We start from the raw sequence: 26,440 nt of genomic DNA, 5'->3' as shown, positions 1-26,440 counted from the left end.
CAGCTGAAATAATGTTTTGACCATGGGGTGTTTTATTAGTGCGCTTATTGATGTGTGTTGACAGTGGAGAGATACACCCGCAGCCGAGCCTCGGCTCCTGCTGTCCACATTATTCGATTTCATTTCACAGTCTCTGAGCTAACAAAGGCAGCTTTTCTCTTCAGCTACACAGTGTGCTTGTTCAGTGCAAAGCCCATGTCAGTGTGAGCTGCATATACACCGTCCTGGCATTCAGCATTTTTATTTATTCTCAGCTCCTCACGGGGCAGCCTTTGTTACATACAGCTGCTCACCTGACAACAAAACCAGCTCTGTTAACTCAGCACTATTAGATGTGGTGTCCTCCTTTTGGAGGAATCCAGATTGAAATGGAGCCGCAGCTCATATAGGTTGCATAGACATACAAACAGCTTTACGCAATAATAAACTATTGATGACAGCATTTGCATTGTCCGTGTGCTGCTCCCAGTCAGAAACAATGAATCATAGCTGCGAGATGGCTCAAACGCTGTCAATCATGCTCATGTACACCCTTCTCAGTGGTGGATAAAGGTGTATGACATCATAACAGGTTTGGTTTGCAAACCTTGTCCATTTATGCATCTAACCGTGCAGCACCGTATGACCATTTTTACAGTTAAATCAATTAAATAAAGGCAACATTATATAAACAGACGTTACTAAACGTTTGACAAGTCTCTAAGGAGTTGACATGCACATAAGTTGCTTTGACATCTGTCATGGTGGAGTGGGAGTGGGTCAATGTTTTGCAAGCTTGAAGTCAGAGCTGGCCCCAGGCATAAGCAAACCACCTCGCACCCCCTCCCGACCCCATCAGAGGGCTCCAGTGGGTGCTTGAATTATAAATCGGATGATAAAATCTGTATGGAAGCACTATTAATGGGGGTGATGTCCTTAACAGGAAGAGACCCTAGTTCAATATTCTGCTTAAGGCCCAATAAGACTTCAGGCCAGGCCTGCTAGAAATGAAAGGTTTGAAGTAATGAAGTAGGTTAATTAAGGTTATGGATTGCTAAGTAAAGTTGGGCCAGTAATTCTGTGTTGATTGTTAGAGGGATTTACTTCTTGAGCTGACCTACTTATTCCTTACACCAGATTGCTGTCAAATCTAGTTCCAAATCAGAAGGTATAGCTTTTGATTAAGCATGTTAAGAACTCAGAAGAGTGGAGATACCCCTTTTTTTGTACCAAATAGCTTAGAAATACCACTGGCCTGTTCCCCTTTTAGTTCTCCTGCGTGGGTTATGCAGATTTCAATCAGAGCCAGATTATAGAATGGCAATCTCACATTGACTTCACTCGTCTGGATTCCGTGGGCTGCATGTGCAGTGTATAATTCATCAAGTGACTCCCCGTTTATGTTACCCGCATATAAATTAACTTTGGTAATGTGCAGCTCATGAATTTCTAACGACGTGTGTACATGACAACATGACAGATGTGCATCAGTTCTGCTGTCTCTTGCATGTGAGCAGTGAAGGGAAAAATATTTGGTGTCGCCATCAAATTTCAAGAAAAATAGAAAATGAAACAGACCAGTGACTTATTGTTACAATTTTATACAGTAGAGCTGCTACATACTGCTGGGACCACCAATTATCGCTGGAATCTGTTGATCTGATCTGTACATTTTGTAGCAGACACCAAGAATAGAAGAGGCCTGCGAGGGCGCGTCTGAACCTTTAGTGTTCGATGGTAAAAGACTTGACAGAAGCTCCACTGATCCACATAAGAGCAAAAATACTGATTTGATAATCATAGCCAAAGACAAGCTCAGTGGAAGAGTGATAGGGTGACTATTTTAATTGTAATTCTTGAGTTTTCGTGTGCTGCAATCAACACATCTGCATGTGTGAAGTTTATAACTTAAGATTTCTCACTTTTGAATGCGTTCCAGATAAACCAGATAAATCTGCTTGAACTGAAAAGCTTTAGTCATTTGGTAAGACAAGAAGCCCCGTGCTGCCATTTAGACCAATTAGGCTCAAAATCTGCTGTGTTTGGGCCTGTGCCAGAAATTTGGAGCAAAGTCTCTATATGTCTAAGAAAGGCCTTCAAAGGGATTGAGGAAAAAAGGGCTTGCTGATCCCCCACCAACAAAATATTGCTGAGAAATAGTGACGCTCACGCAGAGACACAAGCGCACCATTTCTGTCACTCTATTGTCTCTTTTTCTCCTCTGGCTTTTTCTCTGCGGATTGTAGGCAGACAAGTTGATACAAACTCAAAAACCGAGAGACAAACAATTGATCATAAGAGCAACAAAAAATACGCCCGGCAGTCGAGACCTAAAGCACACACACACACACACACACACACACACACACACACACACACACACACACACACACACACACACACACACACACACACACACACACACACACACACACACACACACACACACACACACACACACACACACACACACGCTCAGAAACAAACTACAAAATTCAAAGAGCCAGAAAAGTCCAAACTGGATTGCACTTGGACTGATTTGGACTGTATGCAGTTGGATTTTAATTGGAGCTCTTTTCTTTTTCAATAAAGGCTGTATGGGATAACTTTTCTTGTTAACTTGCACAATATAAATATTGTGCTACTAAATAGATTTAGTAACAGAGAGTTTTAGAGTGTAGTTCACTGCTGCTGTGGGTTTGCTTGTGTGATTTTAGTCCTGATAATCAGACCTGTTCTGCGACATGAGATGATGGAAGATGTTTTTACAGTGGGGCCTCTGGCTCAGAAAGATTCTTTTTTCCTTTTTTTATCCTAAGGTAGACTGTATATTTTTCTCCATTAGATGAAAATAAAATGATATTGATTTCACAGACACTGCAAGCAAGCCTGGGGATTACTTTTATTGCAGGTGGGCTACCTAATCTGTATCATTACTCTCTGTGGATGGTCAGTATTAGTGTTTCCACAAAAGCTCACTTTTAAATGACAGTAATTTTCACTGTGTGGCTTTTGCCATTTATAAATCCCATTGGGTCCGAGACTGTTTTAAAGTGATACATTTTACACCAGCATTTTACTGCACTTGCTCAAGATGTTCGGAGTCGCACACCAGTGCGTTGTGAGCTGGATGGATGTAGCGGTCTTTACTGCTACCTTCACGAGCCATTTTTCCTATTCTATACCGTGTCTTATGGCTGTGGTAATTAATTACACTCCACCATATCCTGGCAGACTGCATTTTTCGGCAATTTGGTTAAAGAATGTGAATGATAAAAACTTTAATTTCCCCTCAAGGATGGTGTTTGTTTAAAAAGATTAATTGTCAAACAGTTCTGTTTGCTATTTTTTTAGTCACCATAACGGAAACACCTCAAATGGCCCTTGCTTGATATGACTGTGTATGTGTAAAAAGTAAATGGGAAATAAAAATTTCTGTTGAAATTCAATCAGTCCTGTTGTCAGAATAAAGCAATCACTACGCTGTCGCTGCCAAAACAGCCTCGCTATGCGCCAAACATCACAGAGAAAAGCTGTAAACGTTTACGAGAGCAAAATAGAACTTTACGGTCAAAACTGCCAACACTGCATTTGGAGATTAGTCTACGAAGCCTATGACTAAACTACTATTAAAAATGTAACTTTTATAAACACATGATTTTTACATATTTCTTAAAGCTGTTGCTATGTTCTAACAGTATAATATGAGACAAATAATCTGTGGGGAAACAAAGGGATTCAAAGCCTCCCTGTGGTCCTACTGCTGTCTGCAGCAATACACTGCTCCCTGTCAGAAACAGCCAATCGGTGCCAGAAGGAGGGACTTAGCACTGTCAGTCCTGTTGGCCACACTTCCTAATATTGATCAATTAAACTCAGAGCAAGCGGAACATTTATGGGGTTGTTTACAGTGCACACAATTCACAGTAAGCTTCATTGAGCTTACCACATTACATACATCACAGTCAAGCGTTAGTGATTTGGTAAAATCAGATCCAATCACTTAAAACTTTAGCAGAGACCACGCCTACAGCAACCCGTTGTTTCTCAATACCTGAGGATTCAGACCCTCTCTATGAGGAAAAGGACTGTTTTTTTTGTTTGTTTGTTTTTTTACCAGGCTAGTAGATTACCTCTACCCTCCCCATACCTAATTTTCTCTAATTGTGTTCTGCAGGAAAATAAATCATGGCATTTTCTATGCGGTTTTATCTTTCAAGCTTGCGGAAGATAAAACAAGGATCACAAGGTATAATTAAAGCACCGATAGTCAAGTGTCTTACTTTGATCTTTCCGAGATTCACAGGCCTCCCCAGCAGGAAAAGCCTAAAACTGTTATGGCAAAAGGGTGAGGTGTAGTTGGCGAGAGTGGCAGGCTGGTTTTGAAATCTTGTGTATTAAAGTGTTTCAGAGCGTTACATCAGAACCACGACTTTGACCAGGAGACCACTGCAGCCCTGTGTTTGGAGGTATCGATTTCTTTTTGTTCCTTGCGACGTGATTTAGATGGGTCGTCGAGGCAAAGGTGAAGCGGCGGACGTAGGCACATATGTGTTTTGCCGTGACACGTAACGCTCTGACCACATACAGATAGATGACGGGCGAGTAAGCGCTCATTTACTGTTTTTTTTCTGTTTTGTATACAGCGTGGGATGCTGTGCCCTCCTGCTGTGTGGCAAATTGATTTTCCATTTCCTCGCGGGAAGTCAGACAGTGTTACTTTTTCTCCCATTAGGGCACATTCACTACGACAGCGGGAGGTCAAAGGCAACTGGGGTCTCCTCCAGCTTCTCCAGTAGAGGCCCCCTGCCCTCAGCTGCCCGCCCAGCAGTGGACTCTCTTTGTTAGTTGACTGGTGTGGCTGAACGAGATAGCTCCCAGCTGTGTGTGTAGCTCATGAACATATTGTTACTGTAGATATGTTACACAAACACCCACAGTTCCAAAAAAAAAAAGAAAAAAGTGAATGTATCCTGGTGCAATCATTTGACAAAAGGCACAATGTGTGTATTGGATGCGCCACAGGACACATTGTGGGTCAGCAGGGTTACCAACAGAGTCTGTGGAGCAAATAAGCTCTGCTTGTTGAGAAACCATGGTAACTATTAGCTCAGTAGTGATTCGGTTACTATGACAGCTGAAGTATCACAAAGCAGAACAAAGTATTATGCTGTAGTGAGCCGGTAGAAGAATAAGAATATGTGTGGATGAGTTGTTGATGTTTTCAGAAGCTAATTAAAACAGCCCTGCTTTTTTAAAGTTGAACTTATTTCTAATGACACAGTATATTAGATTATTTACTTATTTGATCTGTTCATTAATGTTATTTCGACTTTCAGAATCAGCAACATTCATCTTTTTAATGTCGTTTATACATTACAATTTAATGTTTTAATTTGATCGAAAATGAAATACAAATCCACATTTTATCGTTACTTTGCTTATATAATTCATAACTTTAATGTTTCGATTTGTTGATTTCAGTTCCTGTGGTTTTCGGTTTGTACTTTCTATGTTTAATGATTTCAATGACACTGACCTATTTTTATAGCAATTATTATTATTATATTGACTGGGTTTAACATTTTCTGGTATGAATAATTGTTATTCATTTTTTTAACCTTGATAAAGTACTTGGTGTTACTTATATTTTATGAAATGCTTCATAAATAATATAGCTTGCATTGGAAGCAAAATTGGGGAACAGGACTATAGAGGAACCTAGAACATGCAGATATCTTGCTGTTCTTATAACTGTAATCAGTAGAAAAATCTGGTTTTGTCCCTTTTTTTGTGCAGGGTACAATAAATCTTCTGGATTTTCAGACTAGACATTGCTAAAAGAATTTCAACAATTTCTTTTTGTCATGGATTCATTTCACACAAACTTATTCCCCGTTGTTTCCGTGAAAAATAATAATGTTCGATACAGATCTGCTAAAACGGTTTAATGTGACAATTTTCAATTCCAAGATTATTAGATGTTGTTTGCTCAAACAGCTTTCTGAAAATAAACCCATGATTTTATTTTATTGATTTATTTATTTTTTTTTTACAGAAAATCTGTTCGTCTGAAATTGATTGCTAACTTGAGCTCTTTAAACAAATCCACTCTCGTTGGGCTAATTTAAAAAGTCTAGTTTTAAATATACTTTTTAGATATGCTAGTACATAATTGCACTTTTCTTTCTTATGTTTTTGCATTGGAAAAGTTCTTAAAACCCTAACCCTCTTAAGCTCCACATTTGTGCCATCTTCATCTGTTTGACTTAATCTTATTATTTGATTGTATTTTGTTACCCAGCTTTTCTGTTTTATCTTTTTAGCCCTTCTCTGGCATTTGCGACAAATTAGCATTTGCTTTGAAGCAACAGAACTCACATTGGAGTGCTCATTCATGTGTTTTGCATTTCTCACTATTCAATAAACCAAATCAAATTAAATAAAGATTTATACAATGTCGGCTTGTCTTGCACGGTCTGAGGGTATGAGAGAGAAATCTGAGGTTATTACAGCGCGACTACAATTGCTTACAATCTTTGAAGCAATTCTGTGGTCAAAGCAGAATCAATAATGCCATTAAATGGCAGTCTACCAGTGTAAAGAAAGGTGATCTGATGCTTTCGACTCAGAGGTGCATCGATAGCTGTGTCTTGCATGTCTGTTTTGTAGGACAACAAAAAAATAAATCCATCTGCTTCTTGACCAAAATCTAGCAAAGGATTCATTTAGAAGCCTCAGGATGAACTTAATGTTTAACAAACTCAGTGAGGATGCAGCTGCCAATCACAGATTTCGGCCGAGGTAATGGCATGAACATACACTCAGCCTTGACATTAGTTGGCAGCTTTAGACTTTGGTTTAAACAAGATCAATGCCATTTTTGAACTTTCTGGTAGTTATATGTCCTTAGTAACTTCAGTTTCCTTAGTACCAACAGTTTTGATGGCAGAATCTTTCTAAGTATTGTCACTGACCATTTCCATGGTTATACTGACCATTGTGCATAACAGTCACCTTCGGTATTATAGAGGATAATGCACCATGTCACAAGTCTCCAGAAATTTCAAACTGGTGTATAGTTAGTGAAATTACTGTACTTCAGTGGCTTTCTCAATCCAGCTGAACCTTATCAGAAGCATAATGCAAAGGTGAATCTACAAAAGATTAACCAAAAATGCTAACTTTCTTGATCTGTTAAAATAAGAGTTATGTCCAAGTTGGCAATGTGAATGGCATGTTAGTCTAAAATATTTTTGCAAAACTATTAATGTCCATTTGACTCTTTTTAATATATATTTTATTATGTTACCACAGACATCATTATATTGTATTCTGCTTTGATGTAGATCAAGATGTAGACTGACACAAACTGGCACAGAGTTGTTGGAAGTACACATTTTTTGTATTCTGTCTCTCTTTTTTCAGATTTTTCCTCTTGGAAATGTATTTATAACTGTTGGCAAACACAAGGAAAACTTGAAATGGTTATTCTCAACTGTATTGCACTCGGGTCATCAGCGGGGGGCGTCATGCTGTGTCAGTCTCAGTTTTCAGGTTGGTAGGCTAACGTTTTTATTTTTCCTTTGATTAGATTACGATGATAATAGCTGAGCTACTGCTGCGAAAGCTCTCAGTATCAAGATATTTTTCTTCTAGCTTCTGTGGACATGTCAGCCGCTGTGTCACACACACACAAAACCATGCATTCAATGAGCATGATCACACCTTGAACAATTGTCTGGAAAGACGGTAAGAGGAAAACTGCTGTGATTACTGAAAAACACAGCCTGGATTTGACACAGCTTCGCGGAAAGTCACACTTGGAACATTGCTCACTTGGCCAGACAAAGAGTTTTGTCTGCGGTTGCCAATTTTTAATCAAGCACATGTATTTACAAATGCACAAGCACACAGCTTCATTTTCTTTCTTTCTTTCTTTTTTTTTTGTTCCCCCACACACTTAGACAGACTAACCAGCTGCCCCAAGGCCTTTTGGCTTCCGAATAAGGACAGAGTGCTCCATTGTTTTCACTGTGATTCAGTTATTACACAGAGATTAACACTGTGAAACTCCTCTGTGCCACCCAGGGGCTTTGGATCCAAAGAGAATTTGCACTAAATGCCTTTATCTTTCTCTCTCTCCTCTTTTCCTCTCTTCGTCTCCTGTCCCATCTCCCTCTATTTCACGCTCCTTACACACACACATACTTGCGCATAATGTTGCACACACACCTATTCGAGCATCGCCAGGCAAACAGTCACAATTATGGCTGAACGTGTTTCACCCAGACCCGCACACCCACACACACCCATTCCCCACTCTTGCACTGGTCTGGAGGAATGTGTTTAGCGCCTGATAAGACGGAGAATGGGACGACATTAGAACAGAAATGCCAGCGCAGCAGCATTTCTGTCACAAACACACACCTGATGCACATGTCTGAACAATGTATGCAGATACGCTCTCGCACATTTATTTCAGATATACAAAGTTCTTTTATTATGTTGCCAGCTAAGCTTGTTGCTACTTGTTTTTGTAAAGTAATTATTATTACTATGCAGTGCTTTCTAGCTACTTACTGTTGCTTTCTATTATTTATACATTTTAGTTTTTTCTATCTGATGTGGTGCTTCCTGTTTACCTTAACAACCTTAATAACTTACAAAATGTAAGTTGAACTATATTTCCAAAAGCATTAAGGCTGCGGATTTAGTACCAACATCACTGTGGGTAGGTTTTGGTCAAAGACAAATGGGGAAAAAAAGAGAAAAATGGAGGGCACTGATTTATATTTAAAGATGCAAGTATGCTTCTACCTACAATGCTGGGAGAGATTCCATAATAGGTGTGGTAGCTCTGGAAGAATTTTTTTCTACTAAAGAAGCAGAGAAGTTCTTTGTACTGAAGGTAAAATCTCAGAGGACGATATATGTACCGGTGTGTAATACGTACATAGAAGGAAAGGGGAAAGGGAACAGGAACGGAAAGTGATGCGAGGTGCTGGGCTTTGTGGGAGTGAAAGAAAGGAGGAGGAGGAGATGGAAGGAAGGGAGGGAGAGGTGAGTGAGTGGTAGGATGACATCATGCCGATACGACTGAGGCAGCAGGGTCCCTGTGGGATCTCCCCGCCTTTGACAGATGTACAGCATCTCACTGGGATCAAACACAAGCAGCAGGCAGACTTCAGCTCAGAGCAGCTGGAGGAGCATGAAATTAACATCCGAGCTTTTCTTGCGGGTCTGCTCATGTGGGTGCTGCCACGACTTTTAGCTTTGTGTCTTGGATGTGTACAGCAGAATTTATTTATCTATTTCATAGCCTTGTAAGAATTACTGTACAATGCATTTGATAAAGCCTTTTTCTCCCGAGGGGCGGGTCATGTTCTCCAACAGAAAAGGTCGCAGGAGACTATTCTCAGACTCCCTGGGTGAGGCGAAGCTTCAGATCCAGGTGAAACAGTGTGGCGTTTATCCTGGTCAGGGAATCGCAGTCCAGATTGTTACACTTGCAGAGGTTTTTGTGGGGGGGGGGCAAGGTGAAGAGATTTTGTGGAAATTTTCAAGCTGTGTTCTTTAGAATGCACTGGAGAAAGTTAGTCTGTGGTTATGGTTCTCAACAGGAAACAAACGTTTGCTGTTTCCTCCAGGAATGGGATAAGTCTCTGCTTTTAGCGTAAAGCTCCGAGTATCTTGATGCTTTGCTCATGAGTGAAGATGGAATGGTTATGGACAGGGGGATTGCAGGCTTGGTAACTGAGCCTCTTGTGGTAAACTTAAAATATGACACTTCAGTCATTTGGCTTAGTTTGAGAGTGTAGTTAACAGAAGAAAACATCATCTACACACAAAAAATTTAGAATCTACTGTGAGTCTGTGCTTTTAGGATGAGGTTGGACTTTCAATTACAACAGTCAAATCAAGTTAAGGAGCTAAGGAATGCTTTGTGTCACAGAGGTGAGCATCTGTGTGCCTGCTAGCGCTGCCATCTCGTATAAATTATGGATGCATTAACTGTCAAGACTGTGAGAGATGGCCATCTTGACGTCCACACTTCCAATCTTACCTTTTCGGGTCTCGGAGGGGGAATTCTGTCATACCGCCTCACAGCAACTGTGGTTTTATACATCCCATGTTTTACTTCTGGTGAGTTTTATAGCCAAGAGAGGCCACTACTCTGGATGGGAGTAGTAAATTTTTATATTGCGGTAAGCTGTGGGAGCACCATAAACAGGAAATGGTCACAGAGGAGGGAGTAGAAACGGTATGGTCAGCGTCTGGGTCAATGTCCGAGCAGATGTGCGCTCACAGTCTTGTTTGAGGTTGACTGTGTTACTTGCATGTGGTCTTGATCAAATTAATCAAAAGGATTAAGTCACTACTGTTTTAATTTATTAAAAGCATGCCATTTTGCTCTTGAATGTGTGTATTTTTCAGACGTGTATTTTTTGTACATAATTGTGCAATTAGTTGCCTATATCAGTTCCTGGCATGAGAGTATCAATGGTATCGTAGGGTTTGACTTAGAGAAATGTTTGAATTAAAATCTGCAGTTATAAATGCCTTTCGACCATTTTTTTCCCAACAGCTTGTCTTGTGTTTAAATTGGCAAGAAAGATTTTTTTTTCAGAAGTGCACTGATGAGGTTTTTCCTGGTCAATACCAATTTTTAACATCTGCGTTTATTGGTTTATTTGTCTTTTTGTAGGACTACAAGAGAAGAAATGTCCAGCCATTTTTTAAAATGATTTTATAGAGTCCAATCTAATAGAAACTCATGAGAATTCTTAGTATCCATTCCCTTCTGAATAGGACGAAAACATCAGATTTCTCGGTACTTTGCAGTCTGACCACTAATCAGGAGTGATCAAGGGAAAATTGGCAGATTAATTGTTGCATCCTTAACTTGTCTCTCTGTGTGTGGATTTAACACACATGGTAACTGACCATGACTCCTTTCCATTGCTGTGTTTTTTTTTCTATTTTCTTTCTTTTCTTACCCTGCTCTTATTTATAGTTTCACCCCATTTTCTCTATATCTATCCACCTTTTTGACAGAACTGACCTGTCACTTTTGATCTCTTTCTTTTTTGAGTGGCTGCTCTAAAAACACTTGGGGGTATCTAAAGGACACAGCAGGAATATTAAAGTCTCTTGCTTTCTTGGTGGATGTCACAGTTGCCGGTGGCATCTGAGAATTTGTTTCATGTTTACAATAGTATGTGAAAGTAATAATAGTAAAAAAATATGAATAAAAAAAAATCAAACAAACAAAAAGGAAAAAACAAACAACATTCAGATAGAAAATGACCACCCGTTTTTCTTTTACAGATGTATCTCCCGTCTCATTTTGTTGCTGTCACAAAGCTTTATTAGATCACAAGCCGACTCATGTCTGCTGTCTTAGAGATAACGGCCAGGTAAATGTTGCTCCTTATTCCCTTTGAATGTCAGTCATATCTCCACATGCAGGAAAGCACATAATGAAAGTTATGGTCAAGGTTATCAAATGGACCCCACCATATGCTCTTTGCTCCCCTTCTGAATTCTCCTTCACACAGTTTCACCTTTCCTCTCCTCTGTGTGTCCATGTTTTTTTAAGATAGAATGTATTGATGCTGTTTTTAGAATCGCTTTCTAAAACTTCTCTCTCCACCTGCCACTGTTGCTCTGAATGCATGTCATCTTTGGCTTCCGCAGATTAGGGGGCTCTGCAAAAGTCACCTGAACGATAACATCGCATAGATGAGAGAGGAATGACTGAAGGATAATGCATTCTGACACTTCATGAATAATACAATGATCGTGCAATTCACCCTGGGAAGTAGACATTTCTCTACATTGAATACAGTAAATAAATTGACATGTTCAATCCTCTTGCAATTGACCATAATTTACCCGCTTTGTTCGTGTTGGAAGAAAGTTTTTCTTCATCTGAAGTTTTTCTTTACACTTTGCATTTGCTTTGTCAAAGACCTCTTTGCTTTCCCCCCCCCCCCCTTAAGGTAGAATAAAATCGTATTAGGGAGAAAACAAATTAAGGGGATAGAGGAAATCTAACAGCGTAAAGAAAAAAAAAAGCCAAGTCTTTTTCAGCACCATGGACAGCTACCTGATGCAACAAACCTTAAAATCAAAGGCTTTGCGTTTCTAAATCCATCTCATTTCCTTTAATAAGCCAGCTAAAAGCTCATGTCTTTAAAAAGTGTAAAATAGGACAACACTGACGCTGCAAACAAATAACTAAGTTGGTTTTTAGGTGTGCTTCCCACAGCAACAAAACAATATTCTCAGTCACATTAGCAAAGGTTTGTGAACGGCACTCATTTTTTTCATTTTGGACATCTGAATGCTGATGCATAATATTTTCCATTAGCACCTGCTTGATAATTATGTATTAAGACAAAGGCGCTATTGTAATATTTTATTATTTCTTTATACAAAAGTAATTTGTGTTTATTTCTCCCTGACTAACAGGCTAGACTCTTAATTAGGAAATGAAAAGACCATGTTTCTGAATGTTGTTTAACATCTAAGCCAAAAAAACACACTGAGGAAAATCATCTTTTGGAGGTTGCACAGTTTGTCAACATTACAATATACAGTGAAGGACAATATGAATCATCAGGATTTTTTGGGGGGCTATGTCTTTATTATAGTCTTGTGGGGACCATGTCATCTTTGTCGGAAGTTTTAAAGAAATGAGGATGAAAACAAATATAACATTTGTTTAACTTTAGGAACTGCATAAAACATAAATAGTACTTTGTGAAAAGTTTCATAAAGTTACAGCATATCTAATTCATTTGAAAATATTCAACTCTTTAAAAACACTATAAAATGCAGAATGCTTTGTTGTTCTGTTATAGAACGATGCTTTTTAGCCCGATGAGGCGCGTCCCCTCAGGAAGTTGTCTATAGAAATCTGTCAGAGAATGAGCGGACTGGGAAAACAGGATATCACTCTCTGAAATATTTTATCACAGTTGCAGGCGCAATAAAATATAAATATTGTTTATATGTATGGTTGCAAAACTGAGTTTGTTTATGGTTTTTGCACATTTATGTGTGTGGATTTAGATTTCTACTTAATATTTATGGGATATTGTGTCCCTCCCTGACAACTGCAATAAATAATAAAAATTGTGGTTTTATTTTCACCAAGTGTGAAAACGTTAAAAGGAGTATGGATGCTTTGTCAAGGCACTGTGCAAGACATCTCAGTAAATGAAAAAAAAAAAAAAAAAAAACATCATTCAAATTTATGTTTAAATATAATCTCCCACACACACATTGTTAGTCCTGTATGTCACTGATGTATGTAACTTTCACAGCCTTCATCACCTTCCTAAAGATTCTCTCTCTCATTTTCTTTTTTTTTTTTTTTAAGAAAACCACTAAATGGTATGAAACTCTCAAAAGAGATTATGGCATGAATGTTACTCTGACATGTCAGGAAAAAAAAGAATAATAGTGATTGATTTTCATTTTTTTCCCCGACAATCACTGTTAGTTTCTCCCTTGTTTCCAGCCTCATTCTCATGCCCTGTCTGCTGTTTAAACTACAGTTCTTATCCTCTTTAGCGCTCGGCCTCTCCTGCTCATTCATTTATCCATTAGCTACGCCCACATTGTCCCAGGGAGAGCTGCAGGAGGCTGGAGATGAGATTTCAGTAGAACCTGAGTGAGAGTCGGGCAACTCCCTGAGCCATGCTGCCGGCACATCGGCAGGCTTTCCCATCGATAGGCAATTTTCTGCATGCTGTTTAATCCGATTCGTCTTTATTGTTGAGAGGGTTGAGTTTCTACAACTTCCTGTGTCTCACATCCTTGATTTGAAAAGCGAGAGTGAAATTTCTGGCAAACTGGCTTCCTGCTGACAGCTGCGGCTCTGGGAAGTGACAGTTTCATTTTAGACGCGTTAATGAGCCCACGAATATAATAGGTTGTCAGTAAATTTGTTGAAACTAGATTAGTTCTTTGATTTTTATTTTTTATTTTTCCATACACAAAGTGTATGGAAAAACACCTTGTGTATGGTGCTTTTCCATACACCAGTATTACCACCAGTTATCACCGGTGGTAATACTGGTCTTTGCTAAAATATGCAATCATCAACAGATTCAGTTACTTTTAAAGTCCAGAGAATCACCGGCAAGACTTAGGAAAGTTTTTTATTTATATTTGATTTGGTCTTATTTATTGCTTAATACTTTGCTTAGTTAAGTTTCAATTGTGATGAGAATTAGCCCTTACAAAAAAATCCCATGAAAATCCCATGTGATCACATGTGAAAGCATGGGATTTTCATGGGATTTTTTTGTAATGGAGGGAACAACTGATTAGTATTGACCTAAGTCCTGGCTACATTTGAAATGGTTTAAAACAATGTGGTTAAGAAGCAACAACCAAGGCAGTGTGAGTCATTCATATCCAGTTGTCAAATAATTTTGTCCTGTACATATAAGGATTATATACATGGGTTGTTCTGCTACCATATTAAATGACAAGATGGCTTCCTATATACAATCTTTTTGCCTTTCTGGCTTATCAGTAGAAAAAAAAAAAAAAGTTCTAAAATGAACAATTTCAGAAGTTGGAAACTCAAAAGCAGCATTATTTCACTCTCGTTTCCTGGCTTCTTGCACTGTTAGAGTAGAGACTTCTGACTCTTTATGCATATGGTTTCTTTTGCCTTCAAACCCACCACCAATCTAGGTCAACCATTGCACTGCTTCCCAGCTGTCTGACTGAAGTCAGTCCATATGTGTGTATTGGCATGCACAGCACTCCAGGCTGCAAGCACAACAGTCTACAAAAGACCTTCATACATTTCTCTCCTTTATTGAAACCAATTGCATATTCATATTTTCAAGAGAAGACGTTGAAATAGCTGGTGTTCTTTGGTTAATACGGAGATAAATGTGACAGAAATGCTAAAGCAGGAATGGTTAGGGGGTATTGATTGAAAGAATCAATGTTACTGTCTCTGTTGACTGCTTTGCACTGGGATTTTTTTCAAAGCCTGCGAAACAGGCCTCAGGCGTCGGATCGCAGATGTCTGTGACCAGCCTCCCGAATCACTGAGGCTGCAGGAGACTGGGGCTACACCCCTCTCTACCTCATCTCGGGCTTTTTGCACTTTTTATAGATCTTTGACTTTGTTTTTTTTCCCCGAGAATGATTTTTCTTTTAAAATAAATAATATTAAAATTTATCCAACCACAACAGAGCGCCGAGTTACAAATATTGGGGTTACAATATTATTTTCACACAACTAAATGCGTTTAGTTCCCTGGACACGTTAACCAAAGCCAACGTACCAATAAAACAATAGGATACATGAAATGTTTTTTCAACCATCATTGCAAGGATGTAAAATCATTACATGTTTAGTTTGAATGTCAAGCTGAGTTAAGACATTTCTCCAATGGAACAATATTCTATCTAATCTATAACAAAGTACCAGGTCAGATTTTTTTTTTCTTTATCAGCATCATAGCAGTTTCTAACAAATTTCACCAGAAAACATGTCATGCATGTTTGTCAATGTGCATTTGTCTCATGAATGCACCATGCACTTTCCCTGGCTCCCAGATCTGCTAACCGAATTATACATTATTCAGAGATTCATATTAGATGTTTCATGGAGGTAAATTAGAGCTATCAATCATCCTAGACAATCATATGCGCTACACTTTGGGAATAATTCTTGAATGGCAGAGCAGCCTGTGGAAGACAGAAATGATTGGCTGGGGAAATTGGGTATGAAAATTATAATTATTATTTCTTCATTTTCTAAGCTTTGCTTCATTCTGCTGACATTAACATTATTAGCCATATGTTTGGAATAAATGAAATGTAGGCACCTGAGGATCCTGGGACGGTGCATGTAATGAGCAACAATTTATTCCAAACTCTTAATCTAACGTTTCTGCCCAAGTCTATTTGACGCGTATATCATTTTCAACCTTTAAAATTGAAGAAAGCATTATATATGAGTCACCATTTAATGATATGTCAGTAGGCCTGATAGCAATCAGGTTGTGCTTAAAATTCCAGTCAAATTTACAAGCTGGCATATAGGACAGGGGAAAAAAAGCATACTTCTCAGCTGTGGCATGTAAAATCTGCCTAATATTAAAGTTTAATAATGTAAATAATAATAGTGTAAGTCTACTGTTTATAGCTTTCCTTAATCCTCAGATCCTTGCAAGGTCAATAAGCCCCCTTGAGAAAGTATTATTTTTCAAAGAGTAGCTTTGTGTCATCCCTAATGTGAACAAATAGCTGTGTTGCAGGCAGCCATTATTAAAAGAAATTGTCTTTGAAATTTGTCACAGCATATTAGCTCGTTTTAGACCTCCTTCTAAACACTTCAAAGTGATACTAAGTGTGTGTGCAGCGACGTTCTTTCGTTTGTTTTCCTAAAGCTTTTACAAGGAGCGTTTTGCACGGGAACGACAAATGGGGTCATTTAAAAGAAAAAGAAAAAGTAAAGCTCAATAATTAGTGTAAAGTGGTCCGAGTCTAAATGACTTTAAACTGTAGTAAACTATAATATTTGAATTTATGTTGCTAATTACAGAGCGTCAAATGTTGAAAGGCTGACATGATAAACTTCAATCCCTGTAACGTATATGAGACAAACCTGACTGATGTTTTCTTGAACATTGAAAATGTTTGCCTTCTCTCACCTAAATAGCTCTTACACTTCCAAGCAAATATTTCTGCACAGAAAATAATCTCTTTCTATACTTCTAAGCAGCTGTTTAATAAATCACCACGTTGCCAGAGGAACTCAAACAGGAAATTGGAGGATGATGCAGACATTTTAAGCATCCTGAGGAATTAGGAACATTACCATTGTTTGCTGTGGATGAACTTAGACGGTGGTGTGAACTTGAACCACCGGGACTAAAGCATGCTACTGTTGTGTGGATAACTGAATGCGTTCTGCCTTTTGATTAAGATTTTTATTTACCAACAAACAGATTAGCCACAGTACATGAGGAAATTGAGCGTTGAAGTGAGAGAATGAGAACGATTTCAGGGTCTGCTTGAAGATTTCATTTTATAACAGATAAGTTACAGGAGGAGGGCGACCTTTCACATACTATGTCTGGATAATCCTTTTTTTGAAGACTTTCAAGCAGCTTCCCTCAGGCAATCAGCCTAAAGTGCTTGCAGTGAAGACCAAGAGAGACAGAGTTTATTTAGTACCTGCTACTACTGTTATGTCTAATAGCATGAAATCTTGATGTGTGTCGCTTACACCATCGATCACTGAATCTCATGGTTGCTGGAACAGACCGTTTTGTTTTTTTCCCCTTCCTTTTTGGTAGAATTTATCAATTGTATTAGTTTGTAGCTAATGTAGTGAAATGACTTGAACCTTTCAACATTATATCGTCTCATAGCCACAACCCTCAATAGATTTCATTGTGATTTTAAGTTTCACCAAAATGAAAACCTCCATAATAGGGAAGTGGAGGTAAATAAAACAAAATCTGAAAAGTTTGGCATGAGTATTGAGCCTTCTTTCCTCTGATGCTCTTAAATACAACCCAGTAAGCGGGGGTTAAGTTATAAAACATACTCCAACTTTCGCAGAGTATTATTTTTTTTTATCTATTATGTAACTAAATACCAAATACTAAATACCATCTACTGCCACTCAAGTCAGTAGATGTAATGACACAAAATGTGAAGGAATTTCAAGAAAGTTGAAGGTTTTTGCATTCAACTATGTTGAGGTTTTTAATAGCTAACCCTCTTAATCTTAAAGCATTGGAAAAAGAAAATAATACTGGTAACATTATGGTTGCTATTGGTTACTGTCTTCTAATTTATAAATGAGTGTAATTTGTGGTGGGTGATTTTCTGTGACACAACAAATTCAGCACTACTCTGTTGGATGTTGGTCCACCTTAATTAGTATTAATTGTGCACAGGTGTTGCAGTCTTCATATACAGTCAGGCTAAATGGTGTTAGCCTACATTATTCCTTGCAATAGCTATAGACCTTTGTCCGACTTATGCAGTTGGTGAAGGTGCTTCAGCTCTCCCTTTAAGTTTAAGTGACAGATACGTTTTGCTTTAAAAGACAGCACTAACAACAAAGGTAAGCACGGTAAGAGTCATAAATCTGTTATTAAAAAAAAGATTTTCATGTTAAATTGTTCTTTAATTGACATTGTTTTCTCTAGTATGTTTTTCCCTTTAGAAATGCAAAAAATAAATAAATAAATAAGACATTTTAACCAAACCACACTACACACAATAAAATGTTATTGTTTCCTCAGTTTGCACAATAGGTCTACTTGTTGCCAAAGAATTCATGCAATGTAATTACATTCCCTAATCCGAAGACTTTATTGCTTCTGTTACAGGAATTATATTGTTTTTCTATTGCGTTTAATTACTTTCAAAACTCGAATAAATGAAAACCAAGCATGGATGGAGTAGATTTGACAAAGAACTAATAAAAAATGCATACAAGAGGGGGAAAGAAAAAAAAATCAAAGCCCCTCTAATGCAGTTGCTAGTCAGTTGTTGTTTAGCTATAATATTTCATCAATATGATATTCAGCCTATATTTTTATGAATGGTATTTGTTTATTAACAAATAATAAACAAACTAATTGTAATTTAGAAGGGAAAAAGTGAAAACAGACAAAGAGGCGTTAAGACAGAAGAAAGTGTCACAGGAAGATCAGATGATAGGTTATAGGCCACAGGATCTCAGAGGAAAGCGTGTGCATGTAATTAATGCTTAGGTCTGGGTGAGTGTAGAAATGTTCTTTTGGAAAGACGCAGCTTTGAGCTCAGGTCAGACACACAGGTCTCCAAACTCAGAGTATGAGTGACCTCTCTGTACCTTTGAATTATCATGAATGCATTTTGATCAGTCTATATTTCTTTATTTTTTCTGCAGATTCAAAAGGTTAAAGCAAGCCAAATGCCTGAATGTAATATGAATATCCAACGCTACTCGTGTCCGTAGATATTTACTAGCTATCTTTGAAACCCAGGTTTGATCATTTATCAGCTATTTTCAACTAGGCATTTTGTAAATAAATATTCTGATGTCTTATTAAGTGTGAATATGTTTTCTAGCGGTTGTGGAGTCCGACATTAATTCTTAGTTTGCATGTTCCTTTGATTTGTGGAGGCGTTTCCCAGATACTCCAGTGTCCAAAAATACATGCATGATGTTGGGAAGTGTAGTCAAACGGTCAAAACAGATAAATAAAAAGCAGCATCAGCCACCTGTTCCAGATTCTTTTGGTGAGTTTTATTGTTTACCGTGTATTTTAGGCTCTGAGCATCTGAAATCATACTGGTCTTCTACCAAATTGGCAACACAGGTGCACTTCATTAGACCATACCATAATAGAACAGGTCAAACCAAACAACACAATCTAACTAAACAGAAAAAACGGGAATAAGAGTATTAATCTAATTTACAGATTCATCTACATAACTGAATGGTCTGCAAAATAAAACATGTAATACAGGGCAACTCAAAACATTACTTTAAATGAAAAAACAACAACAACAAACAATCAATAGAAAAAAGAAAACCCTCCATTTGGTACAACCCAGTAATATAATCAGTGACATCATAGAGCCATTTAAGCAGGAAATGCTGCGCCGGTCTCTCTCATACACCTGCTTATGCAGTAGCATCTACAATGGAACAAACGATGGTGAGTAAAAAAAAGAAAAGCTAATAATTTACCAGAGATGTGTCTTGATAGAAAAGAAACATTCATATTCATCAAATGATCCAGAAGTGTTAGCTGCAACTAAAACGTATACGTAGATGTAAACTGCAACATAACGCTACCAAAAACTTAAAAAAAAAAAAAAATCAAAATGTCTAAATCAAATGTTTAGTGAGTGGAGTTTGTTTATACCAATATCCCTGACTGTGCTTTTTGTTCATCATGCTTTCTGCTTTTGCACTGTGAAGCAATGGTACAACACATAAATCTGTGTATCTGAATTAGTGTAAGTCTGAGTTATTTTTTCCCCATTTTTTCAGTTAATTCAGAAAAGGTTAAATCTTTATACATACTGCCTAAAACAAGCTATGCCTGAGTTTTTCATGTCTGAATTGGACTATATACCAATGAAAGTTTCAATCATTCTTCACTAGTTCCACGAAAAGTCAAACTTTATTCAAATCAGCAAGAATATGATATTATTAAAAGTTCCCTCAGAGGTACAAAAACCCAATTTAAGGTTTTTTGTGACTTTGTATCCTGCAGGATAGAAAATGTCTATTGAACAACAGTTTCGCTGCGCACGTTAACAATAGCCTGGGAAGGTTATTGGGGTGCCGGAGTATTATAACTTATGATGGCAAATTTGTTGGCGCCGGGACCAGCCCCTGCAGCCGCCAATAAACAGTGAGCCAACTTTGCAATTTTCTGAGCACGGCACCTGCTGGATGCTAATCACCCAGAGTTTGCATGTGTGTGCTTTATATATTGAATTACTGGCTTCCACGGGCAATAGATGTTTTGATGCATGCAAAGTCTCCAAAGTACAATTACTGCAGGGCTGAGCATTTTTTCCCCTTAGTCATTCAGGTAATCCTGTCTTACAAGGCAGTATTTCTCAAGGACAAAAAGACCTGTAATTGTTTGCTAATATACTGAACACTGTAATCACACCTGATATAGTGAGCTAATATTATAGTTCTTCTATGTCAATAACTGCCAATACAATGAAGTTTTCAAAGTTGTTTAAAGCTTATCTGAGCAGTTTTAACTATACTATGGAACATGAACCTATGTAGCTTAGTCTGTCTTTGCCATCACTGTTACAAAAAAAGCCAAACCCTTATTTAAAATAAATAAACAAATTATGCTTAGCCTGGCGCAGCGCCTAAACCCTGCATATCCAAGTAAAGAAAAATGCTGTTACTTTCAGCTGTAGCTAAAAGTTGTAAGACAAGCTGACTTGCCCCAACTATTTAGTCATACAGCAGTTTTTTAAATAAGGTCATTCCGTTTTCTGCCTTGCTTTTGAAAACAAATGTTGGAGTTCAGAAAGGTGGTCAAATCAGTCAGCTGCTCAGTGACTTCCATATTTGTCTCTTTCATTGAGAAAGAAACGGGAGCGCCAGCCAGCACATCTAATTTGCTCTTTGTTGGGGTTTCTGGTTGTTCAGGAGCCAAGCTCTGGTGACTCATCATCACTTAGGAGGGGAGATGCCAGACATAGAAGTGGTGTTTGTCAGCGAGAGTGAAAATTACTATCCACAGGGCCCCTCACCAGCATATTTTATTTACAAACATCATCTTGTCTTGCTAGGTGACTGTTTTCCAGTTAAGTTGCTAGCTACGAGTGGCTGGGTATTTGATTTGCAGACAAACCATATTGTCCAACACTCGGTGTAATGTGTGTGCATGTGTCTGTATAGTGCGTATGTGTGTATTTAAAGAGTGTGTATATGTAAGTTTTTGGAAAAGTGATCACACTCAGTTGCACATCCCTTGGATTGCAAGTCCATTATGCCTATTTCTAATAATTATACAGTATCTTCTGTTATAGTTTAATTGTACTTTGTCGTAGTTGGGGAAGTGATGCTTCACTACCTCATGTGGGCTTGACGAAGACCCACATGTTATGTGCGTTTCGTTTTTCCCCTGCACACTAATCACTAGAGAGAATCGTGTCTTGAAATCAGTTTTCTGACGAGTATCACTTGCCCAGATACAGTACATAAAACTGTGATAAGTGGGGCATCACATTTTAACAAGTCTACCAGGACCTCTGTTTGTAAAGCAACATATTGAAAGTGACAAGTCTAGCTGTTTGCATTGCAGATTAATTAATGTGTTAGTTTCTTTTATGAACTCGTTATTTATAGCTTGGTCTTTTATTTATTTTTATTTTTTTAAGAGTTGTGTTTTAGAGTTCCTGGAGTTACGATAGAAAATAAATATTAGATTTTAACTTATTGTAAACATATTTGTTTTTGTTATTAGCAATGCCGGTGCCAGACCAGCCAGCAGAACAGGAGAAGGGGGCGATGGTTGCCCCTGTGATGCCTGCCTCCAACGGCGACAGACCTGAGACGGAGACCACCTCATCCATCCTCGCGTCTGTCAAAGAACAGGTAATAACCCATTCAAGTATATATCAAATATATGTGTGCTGAAGTAGTTTCAGGTCTTGTTAATGTTTAATTTTTCATGGATTGGGGACGTTTTTTTTTTTTCTTTTTCTTTTTCTTGCCCTTGGTCATCTTCTCTCACCTCACAGCTTGTGAACAGCTTGCTAGGAGACGGGGCTAAAGGCTGTCAATGTTATTCAGAGAAACAGGCGGTGTGCAGGAAACCAGGGATTGATTGGTGCCAAGGGACTGGAAATGTAATTGAAGGAAATGATGGAGATTACGGGGTGAGAGCTGTATTTAGTATAGACATAATTCAAAGGGCTATTTAAATCAAGGCAGTTGCTTTACAGCAGGTGTTGGAAGGTGACTGTATGGCAGGAATAAAAAAAAAAAAGACAAGCTTTTTGCAGGAATAGCAGAGGTAACTTTTAGGATTCATGTCATGCCTTGTTGAGTTGCAATAAAATGCAGAGAAAGAGTAAATTATGTTTTGCAGCTCCAGTTTTCTGCTGTTGTTACTTTGTTGGGTCAATATGATGGAAGAAGACAGCATTTTGATATAGATTGTAATGAGACAGATGAGAATTTTCAGAGGAGAGATCTAATCCGATTTAATCCTGGGATTGTAAATCCTTACCTGAAAGGAATATAACTTAACTTGGCATGAAAGTTACGAAGTGTAGAATCTGCCTACTTTATGTTGCAGTTCACATGGGGAACAATGTTTGCTTTTATTCAACCTGTCTTTACAGTTATGACCTCAAAGTGCACTGGTAGGTTAACTGATTTATTCCAGATAACATCCTTAGTCTTCAGAAAACAGGCATTTTTGGGAAACTACCACTGCAAAATGTCATTGATTGAAACTGTAATGCTTGTTCTTCTTGGCCAAATAAATACCCACGTTAAGCGGATTAGGATTTCATGCATGACAGTGTAAATAGTGTTCAGATAATGGTTCAGAACAAAATGCTGCTTCCTAGAAAAGAAAGACTGAGATTTAGCCAGCCATAGATTCAACCGTGTATCACATAAAATTAGCTTCTGATCAAAAAAACTTGTCTTTTTTTAGCATCAGACAGACAATGTGAATGTGTTTGCAATGCTAACTGCTGTGTCATGGTTGCTTGTATATGTTCATGTGGCATATTTTTACTAGAGTGCTGCTGCACTGCAGCACCACTTGCCCGTACAGGCTGATACCTTGTGGAGTGGCCAAAACTCCTGTTCAACCCAAAATCATTTATACCCCTGACAAAGTTTACAAAACTAGATTACTCAGAAAAATACTGTTCCACGTTACATATACTTATTGTGTGCAACATAATCATATAATACTGTTATTAAATGATGTTGCTCTAATCATTTGATGTTTTTTCCCAGCACTGTTCAAATGGAGGGTGCTCTATGTTGCTCATCTGTCATTCTGTAACCAAGATGCCAGATATTTGCTCATTCAGGTTTAACTGTACTGCTATGAAATCTAACCCAGTCATAAGTAAAAAAAGAAAGTACAGCCCATTTTATACATTATTGTAAAATATTTTTTTTTAATTTTCTTTTTTACCATTACTTTGCAGTTTATGCCAAAACAAGATTTTCACAAACTTACATTTGAGCTATGTCTTGAAATTATATGGTAATATTTCATCTTACCCAGTTAGTTGACGAGGTCATTTCAAAAATATTTTGTCTTCTTTGCACAGTCATAGTTTGTGAAAACTATGCTATGTGCGATTGAGAAAATAAACCACCAATCTCTGAAATCAACTCAAGCAGTTGCTCCAAAGTGATGGGAAACGTAATAAAATGTCTGCTAAATGTCCTAAATAAAATCATATGCTGTTTGTGACGAACCTAATTTTCCACAAACCTTTCCATCTGGCTTCATCTTCATCTTAGTGGAGTCTATGTTGTGTGGATTCGTGCAGGTATGCATGTGCAAGTTCTTGCTGCTGTTGCAGAAGGATGATGTAAATGGGTGATAAAAGATGATTTTTTTCTATAGAGCTCACAGAATCTCTAACACTGACTGCCTGGGAGTGCATGCCTGTTTGTATTGCTCCAGTAACCCAGCAGTCTTACTCCCACCATGGCACATCATCATGCCTGGCCGGCACCTCTCTCTGTCGTGTCTCTTTTCGTGTGCACACATCTGAGCAATATATGCATGTCTTAGAATTCATGGACATCCTCAATTTGTGCATGTCTTTGTGTTTACATCAATTTAAATTTATGTTGCAAATGGAAAACGGTTAAGAAAAAGAATGTGGTATGTTCTTGTTGACATAGTATATGTCTAAGGCTGTCAAAGTGCCTCTAGAATTAGAAATAAATTGTAAAATAGAAGCTAAATATAAAAACATAAATCGGTAAAGCAACGTTTTTCAGAAAATGCAATGACCGGTATTTTTTTTTTCTGTAGTTGGGAATAAATAATTTCTGTTCCAAATTACCTTTAATTTACAGCTTTTAGGACATAAAAATATGTATGTCATGTCCTGGGTTTTTTTTGTGGTTTGATTATTCTGTGTTCCTTAGTTTCTTTCTTTGATTAGATCAGTCTCCTTTCTGATTTTCTTTAGTTCAGTCCTTCTTGGTCTTTCTAGATGCATTTGTTTCTTGTCTCTAGTTGTTCCTTGTTACTCAAGTTTTATTATGTTCCTTATTTCTACTCTTTTTTTTTTTTGTGCTAGATTTATTTCTTAGTCTCCTCTGTACTTTGGGTCCACCAACAAACACTTTGTGACAACATAAGCTATACAAAATGAATTAAAAACTAAACAACAATATTTTGACAAACTATTCACCACTAGTATCCATCAATAATTTTGGTGCAACACTGTAAAGTTTGTCTCTGGGTCTGGTACAGGAAGTGGAAGACAAATCCCTGTAAAGACTAAGATACACATGCAGTAGTGGAGGCCCTGCTGACAGCAACATTTCTTTCTATTCTGCTGCAGGTAAACTTAAAATATTAATTGAACCCCTGGCATCCCTCAATCAAAGTACAAAGAAGGCTGTGTTTGCCCATAGAAATGGAATTCGCAGCTTCTAAGAATTCTACAGCAAGCCTGCAGCATGTCGAGTGTAGTTAAATGTATATATATGCTGTTGTGGTGCAAATTGAAGGCTACTTTATCTCAGTTAGGGACTTTGGTAAATTAGGATTTGCTTCACTTTACAATGTGCTTAACTGGCATATCTGATAATATCTGATTATTTCATAACTTTATCACATAATCCTTCAAGCTGTTTTGCCTAGCCTTGCAAATATCTGGTTAAGCATAATTTTGTTTTTTCTCAAATGAGATTTAATCGTTGATTATCTTCAACCAGCTTGGATAAGATGTTATGATGTGCCGTCTTGTAATAGCAGTTCTGTGCATTAGATGGATAACACTGATTTGGATTTTTCATTCTTTAGTTCGATGGGTATACTTCTTTGGGAGCTGGTTTTTGGGTTGTTCCTTGCAAACAAATGGGTTGTTTTCCTGCAATCAACTCCACCGAGTTAATTAATATATGACATAATTAGATCTGAAAACATACATTGACAATTAAGATGACAAATAGTAGTTATTCTGTCTCTTCAATGTTATGCTGAAATAGAACACCCCCATTATTGCCTTGACACCCACATGGCATGGGAATTATTTTTCTTAAATACTGATATTATGTGTAAATTTGATGTCAAAATGGGTATTTTGATGCACATATTTTCTGACTCCTTTCTTTTATTGACATTGCACCATGTCCCTACCACTTTCTCTGACCTTTAGTGTCTCAGTTTGAGTTCGTCCACCTGGCCAGATTTACAATCAGTTTGCAGTGTGAGTGCATGGCACTGGAGTGTAGCATCACCATCGCAATCATTTGAAATTGTGATACTCCACGCAGTGATTGTGACGACGACTGCAATCCGATGTTATCTACAACTCTTAATATGAATGACACTAATGTGATCTGATGGAAAAAGAGAGCAGAGTATACTCCTTATGATCTCTTTCACGAGCTAAACAATTTTTGCTAGCTCTGTAGTATCAGACACCAGTGGAAATCTGGAACCTAATATTCAGATTCTTTTTAAACTCTCTTGTATTATGACCACCAATAAAATGAGCAATACTTGTTATCTCTTCACCTCAACTCTTGACCTTAAGTCAGAATTCTTTGGCAGAAAATGTACATTTTGTTGTCAAAATAGATGCATTAGAAGCTTGAAAAACAGATATAGAGGAATTTTGCCAGGGGCCAAGTTTGTGATGGCCAGACATCTTCCCTGTCTGCAGGGCCAGTATCCATAAAAAGGAAGGAACAGTGATA

At 37.9% G+C, this 26,440-nt stretch overlaps 1 protein-coding gene across 2 annotated transcripts in view; it reads left to right on the top strand.

The window, feature by feature from the left end:
* The window catches only part of LOC102235908 (catenin delta-2-like), a 220,967-nt gene that overhangs the window by 10,680 nt on the left and 183,847 nt on the right, over positions 1-26,440 (top strand). For both annotated transcript variants that reach the window (XM_023326505.1, XM_023326504.1), the window contains exon 2: positions 21,984-22,114. In XM_023326505.1, coding sequence (XP_023182273.1) covers positions 21,986-22,114 — 129 coding nt within the window. In that variant the 5' untranslated portion in view covers positions 21,984-21,985. The remainder of the gene's footprint in view (positions 1-21,983; positions 22,115-26,440) is intronic.

The sequence above is a fragment of the Xiphophorus maculatus genome, chromosome 21, assembly GCF_002775205.1.
Source record: "Xiphophorus maculatus strain JP 163 A chromosome 21, X_maculatus-5.0-male, whole genome shotgun sequence".
NCBI lineage: Eukaryota > Metazoa > Chordata > Actinopteri > Cyprinodontiformes > Poeciliidae > Xiphophorus > Xiphophorus maculatus.
The sequence above is the reverse complement of the archived record's forward strand: the minus strand, read 5'-3'. Positions and strand labels throughout refer to the sequence as shown.